This window comes from Calypte anna, chromosome 2 (assembly GCF_003957555.1).
Source record: "Calypte anna isolate BGI_N300 chromosome 2, bCalAnn1_v1.p, whole genome shotgun sequence".
Classification (NCBI taxonomy): domain Eukaryota; kingdom Metazoa; phylum Chordata; class Aves; order Apodiformes; family Trochilidae; genus Calypte; species Calypte anna.
Window position 1 is genome coordinate 50,322,983 of NC_044245.1, and position 15,761 is coordinate 50,338,743.

General features: G+C 40.6%; 1 protein-coding gene across 2 annotated transcripts in view; it reads right to left on the minus strand.

The window, feature by feature from the left end:
• The window catches only part of AOAH (acyloxyacyl hydrolase), a 74,505-nt gene that overhangs the window by 16,796 nt on the left and 41,948 nt on the right, over nucleotides 1–15,761 (minus strand). For both annotated transcript variants that reach the window (XM_030445428.1, XM_030445429.1), the window contains exons 13-16: nucleotides 11,789–11,880; nucleotides 9,380–9,462; nucleotides 4,146–4,182; nucleotides 3,315–3,389 (exon numbers count right to left, since the gene is read on the minus strand). In XM_030445428.1, coding sequence (XP_030301288.1) covers nucleotides 3,315–3,389; nucleotides 4,146–4,182; nucleotides 9,380–9,462; nucleotides 11,789–11,880 — 287 coding nt within the window. The remainder of the gene's footprint in view (nucleotides 1–3,314; nucleotides 3,390–4,145; nucleotides 4,183–9,379; nucleotides 9,463–11,788; nucleotides 11,881–15,761) is intronic.

Here is a 15,761-nt window from a genome sequence, read left to right on the forward strand (position 1 = left end):
GGACTCTACCACAAGTAAACATGTCAGCGTGAGCTGAAATTAATATGACATTCATGATTCCACTTTCTCTCGGCTTTCTCTGCTGAAATAATGCAGATATTTCACAACATTTCTTCACATTTCCTTTCTGTGCCAGCCTATCAAATTGAAACTGAGTGAGAAGCAAGCCATCTTCTAGGCATGTTCGTTTTTGGTTGTGTCATAAGGACTTCAAGGTGCTTGGGTGAGCATGGGGGACATTGTGGTCCCCTCACATGGCTGCCCTGGTAGGCAGCAGCCAGTGATATCCCCTGTCCTCCGGGGACCCCAGAAAAGTGGCCATGGCTCGTTGTGTCAGAGCACAGCAAAGGGATGGCAGTGTTGGGATTCTTGCTGCATTGGATGTGGGTGCATTAGGGAGTACACCCTGTCCTCCTACAATACATAAATACTCAGTAATATCCTTGGATGTGCACACAGCTCCTGGGTGTCCTAATACACCTGAGCACGAGCTCAAACACGCCACATGCACTTCCACGGAGAGCTGGGTCCACAGGGCAGGGGCTCAGCTCCAGCTTGCTGCAGGAGGCTGATATGCCCAGACAGGAGGGCTAGAGGTGTTGCACACTCACATACCACTTCTAAGTCTGGAGGGGTGCAGCAGTGCTTTGGTAATGGTAGCTTTACAATAAGGGAGTGTTATGCTCTTGCTGGTGGCACTTTGTACAAGGTCCCTTCCTGGTGGCTGCCTGCTCACCCCTCTTTGTGGCTGTCACCTTTTTCTTCCTGCAGATGCCATACCTGCAAAGCCAGGAAAGAGAGGCCAGAGAACTTGTGCCTTAGTCCAAATGCAACAACTATATGTAATAACTGTACAGCATTTGAGAGTAACGGTACTCATTATTTTCTTGTCTGATATTTTTTTTCTTTTTCTTTTGTTCCAGGTCTGTGTGTCCCACATTGTGTCCCACATTTACACCTCAGTGGATTGAGAGACACCATTGCCATCTGTCTTTATTTTTCTAACCCCCCTGTTTGGACACCACAGTGTGAAGACTACTGGGAACATGTAACACAGGCTGCCAATTTCATTATCTTTCTCCTCTACAAACATCCATATTATTCATTGCCCTTTGCATGGGATGAAATACTGGCATTTTAACAATACTTTGACCAGAAGCTGTGTCTCCAGTGTGCTCAGCACACTGCTGTCTTTTGGAGGTAAAATACAGGATAAGGCCACAAAGGCTCTATTACTGCAGTTTAAAGCTGTCCTTGAAGAGGTTTTCATTTGTCAAGCCCTGGGTCTGAAGTCAAGACCATCAGATACTCTGCATCCTCTGTAACCTCTGTGGGTACATCAGAGCCAGGGCAGCTACACACAGTGACAGGACACTGAAAAAATCTCTCTCTGCTGTACAGCCCACTCGATGGAAACAGCATGCTGCTGCAGAAGCTGCAGCATCTTTCCTTGATGGAGTCACAGGGATCACTGCAGCCTGATAGCCTCTTTTGATGCTGCAAATGATTTAGAAGAAAACAGACAGTAGAGAGAATTTGAGCAGACAAAATCTTTTTTGCCAAGTAATGGATGCTGGGATAAAAAGACAGCTGAGTTACAAGTAATAAATACTGTTTTGGAACATAAAAATGGGCGATGAAAGGCCAAAATGGTTCAAATTTGTAGAAAGTTTCTTTTTACTTCAGGCAAAGATAGAAAGCAGTGTTCGAAGAAAGGGAAGTTAGCAGAAGGAGGAATAGAACAAAGGAAAAAGAATTGCTTTAGAATAGCCAACAAAACAGCAGAATTGAAATATGGACACAAGAGAGCCTGGGAGCCAGGGCCCAGCCTGGGAGAAGACAGCCCTGAAGTCTCTATGAGCTGTATCCATGGACTTCAGCCAGGGCACTATTTGGGGCATGGGGGATGGAGGCAGTTGTAATGATACCTCCATGAGCTTCTCAATAAAGAGATGCCCAGGACAGTCTTGTGAGCAATAGCAGGCAGTGTGTGACTGCTTTACCCACTCAGTCAAAAGGAGGTAGTGTAACTTTTGAGGGTCCAGTAGCAGGATGGTGATGTTGAGGCAGATTTGGCAGATGTGTGCAGGGCAGTAGACAGGGCTGAAGTACCAGAAGGAGATGCCAAGGGTTGCTCATGGGAGCTTATTTCCTAATGCTGCTCGCACATATCCAGGCAGATGGTGGTGCCAGGGAAGAACCCATAAAGGTGGCCCTTGTGGTCCCACTTCTGCCCCAGCTTAGGACTTGCAGGAGCTGTATTTTCAGGGAAAGCCTCTCCTAGCCCTTGGCCATCCCTGTGTAGAGCACAACACTCAATGTGGAAAGTTTCAATCCAAGAACTTACTGTTTTAGATCCTGCTATAACCAGGATCACTTAATGGCAAAGTGACAGCATAGTAGTAGCTCCAACTTCATAATGTAGCCTGCAGGTAAGACTTTTCAAAAGCTTCAGAAGGGGGCTTAGCTGAGTGTCTGTCATTTATTAAAATGAGTGTTTTGAAAGTCTCTGCATACCAGATTTATTTCTTCCACTTAAATGAAGACCTGAAGATTCATGATGGTGAAAATAAAACTACACTAACAACAGCACTTGGACTGCCTGCAAAAGCAATGGATGTGCCATGGATGTGCTGTGTACTGGCCTGGTTGCAAAATGTCTCCTGCCTTAGTACCAGGAGGAAGGCAAGCATCCAACCAGTGACCTCTTGGCATCCCTGCAAGCATTGCTAATGGATAATACTAGAACTATTAGTTTTGAAAGCTCCAGTTCATCTGCCTGCTCAGCTTATGACGTGAGTAAAGCCAGAAAAACAAAACACTTCACCAAGAGAGCACAGCAAAGGCTGCAGGCAGCAGGAAGGGTGAAAATAGACCTTGACAGGAGACTACGTTGTTCTTCAGAAAAGGTAAACCAGTCATGCTCTGCCTCCTGACAGGAGGTGACACGCTGAGTATAATGGATATACAAGCTTTTAAACTCTTTCTTCCCCCTCCTGTTGTTGCTATGCTTCTTTTGATCTGCTTAACTAGAAATATTCTGCTTCAGACATGCCATTTTATCACTGGTTTGTGAAAATAAAAAAAGACCAGCTCCAAATGAGGATTGCTAGATGGCTATGACAAACACAGGTAAGACAACAACTAGGATTTTTTAAGCAGAAAAATAAGAAAGATGCACAGATCAATAGCAAAGTAAAAATTACATCACACTGAAGTGTAAAGCAATGAGATATAAATGCCCAAGCAGCCAGCATTACCCTAAAGAAGTAAAATTTATGATGCTTTAATAGTTAATTCAATTTACTCCTTACCCATTGCAGACATCGTTCCCAATCGTAGCATAGATAACTATGGCTGGATTATCCAACAGCTGATTTCTGGCCAAGCTAGAAAGATAAACATGCAGCTATATAAATGGGGAAATACATCAGTGTCTGAATCACATATCATGCTTGTATCAGATCACATTTGGAAGTAGCCTGTTTAGATTTGGTCAGTTCTCAGGTGACAACACTTCTAGGTTTGGGAGAGAGATTTTTGGTTGTTTTTTTGGTTGGTTGGTTTTTGGTTTTGTTTTTTGAATTTTTTAAATTATTTTTTCCCCCACTATACTTTTATATTTCAGTAAGATTTCTTAAATATAGACTTTTTTTTTTTAATTTCTCCCTTTTGCCCCTTGTGAACTTGTCTTTTTCCCTGATTTTTCTGTTATTTTGTGTTGTTCAGAAACAAAACCAGATAGTTTAATTTCAGAGGGAAGACATAAAGCAACACAAGAAACTTTTAATCAGAGAGGGGAGATGAAGACTATGTTTGGCTGACAACGAAGTTTATGGGTAGGACTGGGCTCAAGATCAAATCTGGATATCATTTGAAGTTCAGTGCTAGACAGAAGCAAGACCAAGATCAAGGCCTTGGAGATAGTGACATCCACAGCTTAAAACAGTTTTTCTTCTGCTGATGAACATTTTTACCAGAGAAAAACTGTCAGCACTGCAGAACACAGTGGCCAAGGGAAGCCACTTGCTAAAACACTTGTGGCTATTACATTCCTTACAACGCTTTGCGTTTTGCTTCCAAAAAAGTATAATATCAGCTCTTTTGTAACCCCACTCCGAATTTGAATCCCATTAAGCACTCACCTTTTTATTAAATAGAGGAGGTTTCCTGAAGAACCACCTGATCGCACGGAGTGGGAATGAGAGAAATAGTTCAACATCATTATAGTGACAAACAAAATGAAGTGCAAAACTCACCCTCACTGCATATTTCCAAGAATGTAAAAGCACTAAAAATAAAAATAGAACAAGAAATCATCTCTGTAAACATTTTGGGTGCTGTATGAGGAAGCAAAGCTGTATCTAGGGTCTCACTGCTCTTACCTGAGTCTCACACTTCAGACTGTAGAAAATAAACTAGTTTTAAGTGCGAGGTTGTTTGGATCTAGCTTTTAATCCAGATCTGGCAGCTTCTTTCCATCTGTTGAACGTCGTATACTAGCCAACCTGACTTGTCAACAGTTGATCTACTTTTAACTTTCCCTATAAATTTCAAAGGGAACTGTTCTCACTCTTCTGAGAGAGTGAGCGTCTCACAGCTATACCACGCTGGGACTGATTCAGGTCCTAAAGATAGTCACAAAGTGCCATTTTTGACATCCTAGAGTATCCATGAAACCTGCAGCAGGGCTGGCAGATACAATACAGGATGCCTGAGAGATTGTGCACTTCTGGAGAGGCAGCTGGAGGTGGGAAAGGTACCATAAAGCATCCTAAAGAGCACCAATGTTTGGATGTCTGCATTGCTTTCCCCATGAGTGTCAGACTTATAAAAAATAGTATTAGGCCAGCTGCACAACTCCTGACAGGCTCTGCATTTCAAGGGCAATTAGCCCAAATGCTTGGATGCAAATCTTTCCTCCTCCAGGAAAAGAGCTAGCTGCACCTAAGCATCTGTGAGCATCTTTCATTTATGTCTTGAATGAGAAAAGCATTCCCAATTAGGAAAACTTTTCTGCATAAAACTTATTAGTGTGGGTTTTTAAAAGTTATGCATATACATCCCACGTGTCTACAGCACACAAATCAAACTCCATCACCTACAGTGCAAAAGTGATGGCAAATGAGGAGCCTAAAAACGGCTTCGAGCTTTGTTCAAGATTAGGCTATGACTGTGACTGCAAAAAACCTCATCCCACAGCAAAGTACCAGACACAATCTTCAGAGAAGCAGGACCTACAGGTTGCACTTGCTTTTATTTTGAAGTATTTCACTCCTCTTTTTTTGCTCCTTGTCCTCTTGTATTACACTCCCTCTATTCTTCGCTCAGCTCTTCCCTCGTCTCTCTCTTCTCCTCTTTTCTGCATTGTGCCTCTGAAGCTTGCTTTGAGGAGAAAACCCTGTCCTTCCCGCAGCTCTTGGAGGAAAACTTGTGGACAGAACATCATTAAGTCCCTGCTGGATTGGTACAGGGGAAAGATCTAACAGATAAACCCATAAGGCAGCAATAATAAGCTTTGTATTTTAATAGTGGTGTCTTTGTTATTACCGCTCACAGTGAGACCAACCGCATATATCAAGGAAACCTTTATGTTTTAAATAATCCAGTTCTTCCAAGATAAAATGAACATATCTATCTGCTGCTTCTCTCCTGAGAGTTGCTGGTCCATTAAAAATCCAGACTTTCTGTCGAGAAGCTCTTTTCAGCAGAATAAGAGCCTCACAAAATCCTTAGAAAATGTGGCTTGGAATACAAATACCACCAGTTGATTTTATTTCTTTTTTTTTCTGTCTAATAATTTCTGTTCTCTCATCTAGAGTGTAATATACCCCTCTGCTAAACCGTTCTGCTGCATGGGTCCCCAGTCTGGGGCTGCAGCTCTAGCACAAATAAACTACTTGGATCTCTAGAAACTAAAAATGTATTTACAAATAAGTAGGAAGTTGTTATTTGGTATGAATTGTCCCCACAAGTGTAGGTAATTAGAAGCAGCTCCAAGTAAAGCATGGGCATAGTTACAAATCAAGTTAAAAAACCCAAGAAAATGAAGGGATTTTTTTGAAGAGAACTGTTTTCATGGATAAATTGAGTGTTAAAGAAGTTTTTTTGGACACAGGATGCAACCTGTGATGAAAATATTCAAGGGAGAGAAAGAGACACAAAAGAACCGTTACCCATACACTGTTGGATGTCCTGACAGCTATTCCTCAATCTCTTCTTCTACTCTGTTTTTTTCCAAACATTTTCAGACTGGTGGGGTTTTATAGTTTTGGTTGCGGAGTAGGATTAGGTTTGCATCTGCTTGTGAGCAATCTCAAATTTCATAAACCTTCGAACACCTGAGCTGCATTTCTTGACTTTTTTGCTCTACAGCTTGGTGCCCACCTTGGTTTGCCATCCCTGGGCTCTGTCTTTCACCTCTCTCACCAGGTCCACACCCGCAGCATCCCTTCCTCTGAGTTCATTTATATACAATTGCAAAGCATCATTTCCAGAGGAAAGCTAAGCTGTCCCAAGTGAGGCTAGGTCAGGTTGTCAGGTTTTGCTTTACTGACACTGGGAGTGCCCATTTAAATCCTCCCATTTGGGGAAAATATTATTGTAAATGGGCCAACAGAAGCAAACTCTTAGAATGAGGTGTTAGTGTGATGATCAGGAGAAGATGCAGAGGGAAGATATATTGGGATTTTTCAGCCATTTGTAATTTTTCCCCTTATTAAAGTCCCTTCTCAATGAGTCTTTTGCCTTGACAGAAGCTCAACTCCTTTTATATCCTGCAGGTGTCTGGAGCACAAGTGTTAAGGAGATACATGGAGAGAAGGAATGATGCATGCAGTGAGAGATTTATTTTTTTTAAGTCTATAAGAGAAGTGAGAAAAATGAAGAGCATAAAGTAAAACCCCCCTTTAATGTACAGAGAGCAGAAGAAGGCAATAGAGTCAGGTACTGAGCTGAACTGGGTATAAATGAGAAAAAACATTGACACCATCTACTTTGGTCTTTTTTTTCTTTCTTTCACCAGAAAGCATACTGCAATAATGGAAGCCACCAACTCTATTGCCCTTCAACAGCCAGATGGGAAAGTGAGAAGCACCTAACTAATGATACCAAACACTTTGAAAAACACTTGTGCAGAAGACCCAAAGACTCAGAAATAGCCTCTGTGTGCCCCAGGTTAGAGGAAGGCATATGGGAGGCATTGCCAGTGGCACAAATGTTGGCACCAGAAGACAATTCTTTAGGTAAAAATGTCCACCAAAGCCTGGAAGTGATCCTTGTGTCACACTACCTGTCTGGACAGCGTTTTCTGCCCAGTAAGGTCTATGTCTGTCAGAGCTGTGGGGAAGACCCTTTTTGATCCTACATCTGGCAGGAAATCCCAAGCATTTAACAAGTTTCTAGACTGCACTAGGGGCAGCAGTGATCCTCACTTGTGGCCAAAATAACTCATCTGTCATAGAGGAAAAGCATCTCATAAAGCCAAAACATCTATCTGAGGAGAATAATTTTTCCCAAGTTTCTGCAGCCAGCTTTCTGAAATGTGAATATTAATTAAATACAATAGAAACAAAATGTGATAATCAGAGAATAATCAAATAGCTTTAAAACCTGCTGTTGGAGACATCGTCTAATCCAACACACAAAAGCTAACATCAGAAACCTTAATTTCCAAGGGGGATTACTGTCATCTCCTTGTAAAATCCCTTTGACAAATTTTATCAGAATCTCTGTTGAAACAGCTTAGGTTTCTTTTTTACCACCACTCCTCCATTTTGAGGACTATTCTAGGTTTTCATTCCTTGCTAGTGACTTCTTTTAAAAAATCTCCCCTCCAGAAGTAGTATTAATGAAAAGTCATGTTCTTGTACCAGAACTATCTTTCAGTTTAAACCATTCTTCCTACTCTATTATGTTTATGCCTCAAAAGGACTCAGAACTGTAATCCCTTTTGATTTTTATTTTGCTCAGTTGCCAAATCCCTTCAAGACTCTCTATTGTCCTAATCTTCCCCAAAGCCTTTCTCTGTATCTCTGTATCACCAAACTCAGTCCTCTCTGGGCAAAGGGGACCACTTCCAGAGGTCTCATCAGTGGCTTACATGAGGAAGGGCTGTGTCCCCATCTCTAAATAAAACAATGTCCTTGATGCTTCTTGCAGCCTCTTAGCAGCTCTATCCTACACTCCCAGCTGTTCCTTGAAATTCCCCTTTTCACTCCAATGCCTCTCTCTATTCCCCACCTCTGGCTGATGAGCCACCAGCTCTGAGACAAGCATCTTGTCAGAAGTTCTGGCATCCATGTCTTGTACAATTCTATTTGCTGCAACTGCTGTCACTGCTATTCCCAAGCTCATCTAAATTGTGCCTGTATAAGGGTGTGGGCCACTTCAGAATGGTTAATACTGTGCGATTTTGCATCATACACAGATAACATCAAGAACACACCTTGGTCTGCTCTACAGTCAACACTCCAAGTGTACAGTAACACAAGCTGCAGGAGAAGTGCATGAGGAACACTCTCCCCTGCTCTCCCCTGCTTAGCTGGTTCTCTGTGCACCTCATTTCTTGCACCCACCTTCCTCTTCTTTACTCTACATAAACATTTCCCACTAGGTACCATGCAGGGCATTTTCTGTAATTCTACGTAGATTAGGTCTGCTGCATGCACACTTGCCAACACAGCCTCACAAAATGAATGAATTAATTTTAATTTACTTGTACGTCTTTGATTACTCCTTTAAAATCTTTTCTAGGGCATGTGAAGATGCTTGCACTGTTGACTTCACCCCATATTGCAAGAGAAATTACATTGGCTGCTCTTCAGCTCCAAAGGATGTCATAGGACATCATGGACACCCTTGCTTTGAGACTGGCCACTGTTTTGTTTCCCCTCTGCCTGCTGGTGTGGCAGCATTGTGAGGCCCCTGTGCTTCTGTGGGGTGCAGTTTAGGGCTCTCCTAGCATCCGTGGCAGAAGTACAGAGCAGAGGTGTTTAAGCAAGCAAGGACCATGCCACAACCTCCAGAGGAGCTGATGAGGGGTAGACCTTGGTAGCTCCATCACTGCCAGCAATATCCCTATAGATCTCCACTTTTGGCCACAGCCAAAAAAATTGTCCCTTATATTTCCAGGGGGTACACTGTTTTTTAGTCCAATGGAAATTTTTAGTCAAGATACGGAGAAAAATTACCAACCACACACACCTCACTCAGAGCCAGAAAAAAAGACACTGAATTAAATAAACTCTGTTCTCTACTTTTCCATAAGAAACACATGCAATTAGGAAGGGGCTTCTTCTTGCTCCTGAAATATGTTCATTAATGCAGAATCAAGTATCAGACTAGTACGGTTAAAAAATAAATTGAAAAATTAACGTACCATTTTGAGAAATGTTCTGTAAGTCTCTGTGATTGCAGCGATTTCTCCTGCGTAAACGTAGATACAGAGAATCTGTCCATCCTCTGGAATAAATTCAGAAAATGCAAGCTGCTAAACTCTTGTGATATTAATTGAAACACAGCTGATATTAACAATGAAGTATGTTCTTGTCACTGAACAACTCTGTGCCCTGGCTATGTACACACTTGTATTTCACCATCTCTCTTTTTTTTGTGGTTATAAAACCTTCTAATAACAAACAGGGTGACCTAAAATGCAGGGCAAGATATTCTTTCAGAAACTGTAAATTAAGGGAGAATTTCTTTGAAATTGTTCCATCCAGAATGCTTTTATTCTGGTCTGTCAGATAAGGTGATTAAAACCCTCTTTGTTATACATCATTTACCAAAACAATCCTGTTGATTGCTCACTAATTGACTTTTCAATTGGTTGTTATGAAACAGTAAATAAGAGAGAAGAAATATTGGCATGGCATTCATTTCCCAGTGCCATAAATCTTGGACAGATTGATTTGAAAACAGGTTTTGCTTGATTGTGATCAGTTTTCTCCTTTGCTTTGCACAGCTGAGAAAAAAGAAAAGGCAAATGAAAGGCTAACAGCCCAAAGCAAAGCTGATGAGAAGACCATGCTCCCAGCCATGAGTACCTGGTCATCTCTTCTGGGGCTGCTGATTTTGTGTTTGAACTTAAGACACCAAAAGAATCAGATAACTTCGATGCAATGGCTTAAGAGCAAAAAACTTAGACCAATGCAGAGAAACAGAAGCCAAGAGTACATTTTGAAACCATCAATAAAAAGTAACTACATAGAAACACATAACCAATCAGACACCATGCAACGGGCTACACAAGGAACTTGCAAGCTTTTTGCTTCTCAGAATAGCAGAAGAATGGGCAAGGAGAAGCAAACAGACCTTCTTGGTTAGAAGATACTAGTTAGATGTTGGTGACAATGTTCATCCATCAGCAGATGGGCAGGATGGGCATGGATGACATCTGTTTGTGTCACCTCTATTTCTGCAGGTTTGGAGTAAGTGGCAACCTTACTCCAACCCTGCACATTGCCTACTCTTCTTCACCACACTGAGTCATTTCTCTCAAAAATGCCATGAATCTCCCATCAGTCCTTTTTTTTTTTTTTTTTTTTTTCCCCTCCCTCTGTCTCTCCAGATGTGGTAGACATTAAGATAGAGATTAAGGCCTGAACCAAGGCCTATCACTAGCAGTTTCAAGGTCAGTACTAAGCTTTGGTCACTCACGAACCTCAGATCCCTTGCAGCCTAGATAAATACTGTGTATGGAGTAACTGGACACCACAGTAGATTTTTAGATGTCAGCTTTGCTGCTGACACTTTCAGAGAAGGCTGCATAGATCTCTTTTGTCTCCCTGTCAGTTCAAGCATGCACTGTGTGAATGTAGCTGGGGCTGGGAACCTGGTTTTTGGCATAGGGAGAAGAAAGGGAGCAAAAAGTTACAAGCATATGGTGATACAAGTATTTTTCATGGCAAAAATATGTATCCTGCCAACTTTTTACTTCTGTTGGTAGAGAGCCTCTCTAGGCTTGACTCATGCTTGGTTTCACTGTATTCATGACTTATTTTAGATATATAAAATTAAAAATTATCTGAAACTTGGGAGAGGCCAGGCACTGTTGATGACTGCATCCTTCAGTTCCAGTAGAAGAAAAGGTCTCTTACTGCTGGCCAGGAAGATGATTAACAAAACTATTTTAATTAATTTTTACTTCACAATTAAATATGCAGGCATTTCAAAGGGTTTTCTTTGTCTTTGGACTCTATTTTCCTTCCCTTCTGGAAGAGACTTCTTTTTTTTCATCTATCCCTGCATCCTTCCTCATCCACATGAGCCAGTATAACACAGCAAATTAGGTTACAGCACTTCCTAATTCTTCTGCTACTTCCATCTACATGTGCGAAAAAAAGGAAACATTATGCCTAAAAAGGGAAAAACATTAAATAGCCTGGGGGTCACTATTAATTCTGCTATTTCAGCAGCAAAAAGGAAACAGAAGGAAGAGAGAAAGAGAAAAACAAATGCAGATTTTTCTTAGTTTCAGCAATGCTCCCCTTCTCCCTGCCCCAGAATTTTGATTAAAGAAGCAAGTTAGATTTTTATTTCTTCACTTTTGATCCCTTCTAAATTACAATTTGATCTACCCTGAATTTCAGGAAGTCTGGGAGAGAGTATTTTGCATTGTCCATATGTTTAAAAGATTTTTAAAGATCCCTAGATCCAGTGTCAAACTTGATTTTAGAAAGATCAGAAGCAAAGCTGACTAGATTTTTAATCTTTCTGTTCAATCACTGTTTCTTCTAGCTGTGCTTTGAGGTACCTTGACACTCAGCTACCCAGCCTCTTGGCTTACCCAATGGTGGAGTTCAGAAATCCAGTGATCTCAGAGAACTGGGGCCAGTCAAGCTCATCAGTGAAAGCCATTGGGAGATTAGCAAATGATTTCTGCAAGAAAAATTTTTAAATCAACACAGTTTCACCCTCACAGACAAAAAAATCCTTTCAGCAAACTCAGGTAGTTCTTAGCGGAAGCTTTAGGCAGGCAGCAGCAATTATAACAATAGCTGTAGTGGTAATTATTTACACAGACACTTAAAAAGCTGACTCTCATAAGATGAGCATATCAAGAGACTGAAGAAGGAAAAGCAGAAAAGATCTCCAAGCTTCATATCCTGACACTCTATCATTGTGGAAGAGCCCAAAATTACTCCTGAAGTGGAGCCTGAGCTGCAGGTGCAGGCCACCAAGGCAGTAGCTGTTTGCTGCAGCACCTCTCCTGCTCCAAGGGTCGGTGTCCTTGGGCACTGGGAGAGGTGACATCCTGATATCTCCAGCATACATGGTAGTGTGCTAGAGGGATAATAACAAAATTCACAGATTCACAGAATTCAAAAAGCTCCCTTGTCCTCTCAATCAGCATGAACTGTGGGAGCAGCTGACTCCCTGAAAACCTCTGCCTGGTCTTCATTGCAAATTTCGAGGTCATCACTGAAACAACAGAGCCACAAAGGCCCCTAAGCATGGGAGGGACCATGCTCTGCCATAGCCTTCCTGTGGAAACAGATGCAACCTTTACCCTTTCCTGCTTTTCCTGGTATAAGTCCCTAAGGCTTTTAAGTGACTATCTCTGTGAAAGTCCCTATGCCAGTGCAACCAATGTTCCACATTTAAAACACAGGGGGCTGTTCATTTCTACTTTGATTTACGAATGTGTCAAAAATCATGAAAGGTGAGAAAAATGGCCTCAAGAAATTGCACCATCTTAGAAGGATGACAGAATGGAGTAAATTTTCATCTTCTCCTGGTCTGGTGTACGCTCTCCAAGACAAATGCATAAATCCAGTGTGCTCATACTGAAAAACTGTTGATGAAAAAGGTAATAACCAAAAGAAGGTCAAAACATAAAACTGGAGAATTTATGCACTGGTTTAATTCATGCGATTTAATAGCTCCCTCCTCCCTCCAGGAGGGTCAGAGGTAACTCAGGAGCCACAGAAGAGCTCATTTTCATAGTCCCTCATCAAGTCCTCACTCCCACAAAATTATTCTTTAGGTGAATGGGAGCTATGCTTGAGTATACTACTACAGGTTTTGTCTGTAAGAGGATGGGAGGAGATGCAGGGAAAGGGAAGGAGAGAAAAGGGGGGCTAGGAGTGGGGGAAGGGGGAGGAAAGGAAACCTGAAGCCAAGCTCTGAGCAGCCTAATGCACAGCAGATGCCAGCTTAAAGCACATAACAGCATATTTGACCTACTTACAGCAGATCTGCATTAGTTACAAAGGTAAAAATGGGTCTGGTTTAATTATCCTTTAGTTGGTTATATCTATATCTATCTATATCTATCTATATCTATATCTATATCTATATCTATATCTATATCTATATCTATATCTATATCTATATCTATATCTATATCTATATCTATATCTATATGTCTATATCTATATCATTTATATCTATCTATATCTATATCATTTATATCTATCTATATCTATATCTATATCATCTATATCATCTATATCTGTATCTAAATCTAAATCTGTATCTGTCTCTATTTCTATATCACCTATCATCTATATGATCTACCATCTATATTTATCATCTATATCTATATCCACATCTAGGTATCATCTATATCCAACCTGTGTGTGTGTCTTTGCATGTATCTGGATATAAATCCCTTTTTTATTTGATCTTAAGACCAGAGCAAACTTCCAACTTTTCCTTCTTCAAATCTGATAGTTTTGTGTGCAAACAAGCACTTCATCCATGGGAGCAGCTATGAGCAGGAATGGAGGGGCCATTTGCAAGATTTGTCTCTTTGTAGCTTTGCATAAAGGTGACAGAAATATTGAAACAATCTCTTAGAACAGAACAAATTATTAATGTAATATGTTACAAGTCAAAACAAATATAAGTATAAAGACAGCCTAAAATTGATGGAATATCTTTAAAACAAATCCTTCTATGACCAGTTCTCACATTATTTCCTGTTAGCACTCCAAAATAATATTTTCAGTAGACAAGTTCCAGTAATTTTTAGCTGTTTTATTTTTTTTCCCCTGCAGCCTTTGCTAAAATATGAATTAGCCAAAACATAACTGAGCTGCAAATTGGTTCAGAAAAGAACTTTGTGAGCCTAGAATTATAGTTGCATTTCAAACCTATATGTATGTTTAGCATTTACACTGTTCCAGCGAAGCACTTAGAGACAGACTTTGAAGATGTGTCAGGGCCAAAGGGTGAAGATGAGTAGTTAATGGAAATTTCAGAAGAATGCTAGACCTTGAACTCTGTGAGGATGTAGTTTGGAAAGCACAGTCTAACAGACTGCATGTCACTTAGTCTCAGATGCAAATGTGTCCCACTCTAGAGGCAGTTCTATGTTGACTTTTAGCTTAAAACCAAACACAGCCTTGTTTAAATACCATTCTCTAGACTATTCTGGCTGAGAAACCATGCTTCAGCCTACGTGCCAGATTTTAGCAGAGGATGATTAGAAAGTTATTCCAGCCTAGCTTCAAATGCTGTGTTTTAGCCTCGAATGCTCTGGCTGGGCTCATTTCAAAGGAATGGCCTCACCTTGTAGATGTGTCCTACCTTGAAATATGTTTCCCCAAACCCTCCCACTTCTTTTACACTGGGCAGCCAAAGCCCAGTTTAGCTGATGCTAAATGGACAGAGACCAGGATGCATTGAGCAAAGTTAGTTTAAGTGGGAGAAGGTTCTGGGCTGCTATGGCAGGAAATTTTCAAAATCAGGACACAAAAAGGGATTGGGCCCTAGTGCTCATATGAGCCTTTAGAAATAGCAGTTGCAGAAATCCGGAGTTAAACTATCCCTCAATTTGAATGAGAAATGAATATTTGTTTTTGCATTTACTTTAATGATGCTTAAATCCTTGTGCTAGCATGAAGTACCACAGACCCATTTACTTATTCTGAGTAAATAAGCAAGCCTTATAGCTCTTGAGGAAAGTACAGCCTCATCTTTTTAAAAAGCATGTATGGCATTTCTACTCTTTAAAGCTGCATGGGACATAGGTTTGAAATTACCAAAATTATTACCTTATTTCCACCAAAATACAGCATCTTAGTCATCATAATACTAGCTGGGAGAAACCTGCCTGCAAAACTTGCCCTGGATTTACAGGGAAGCTGGAGAATGTTTTTAATAAGATTTTCATAGAATCATAGGTTCATGGTGGTGCAAAAAATAAGTCAGTGGGGTGTCATGAACACACAGTTAAAGAAATGCTGAATTATTTTAATAGGGAATAAACTAGTTACTTTTATGAAACCCAGGAACTCCTTGAATTTGTGGGTAAATAGATATTTACTGGATTATAGTTATTCTTCTCTTTATTCAGCATGAAATAGATATCAGAGTTTTAAAAGGCATCTTCCTAGAAAGGGTATAATTTTCAGCACATTTATAAATACAGTGCTTTTATCTCCGGATAAAATTGTCCCTAAAATGAGATTTAAAAGTAAGCTTTTATCCCAGACATGTAATAGAAAAATGCTGCATTTAGTAGCTATTTGGAAGTAAATTGTAAGCAGATGGACAGAGCAGCAGGAGCACAATATCCATCGCTAGACACACCAGTGTTTTCAATATTAGCTTTCCACAGAAACCATCCACCACAAAAAAAACCCCAAAAAACCAAAAAACAAACCAGTATTTCTTCTGCTTTGCTAAATCTCATAAAATGTCTACTGCATTACATTTCATTTGTAGTGTCTGAATTTTCAGGTCAGAGGAGTGAACATTCATCTCAATTCTTGCTGAACCTTTTAAATAAAATACTAACTAAAAAAACCTAA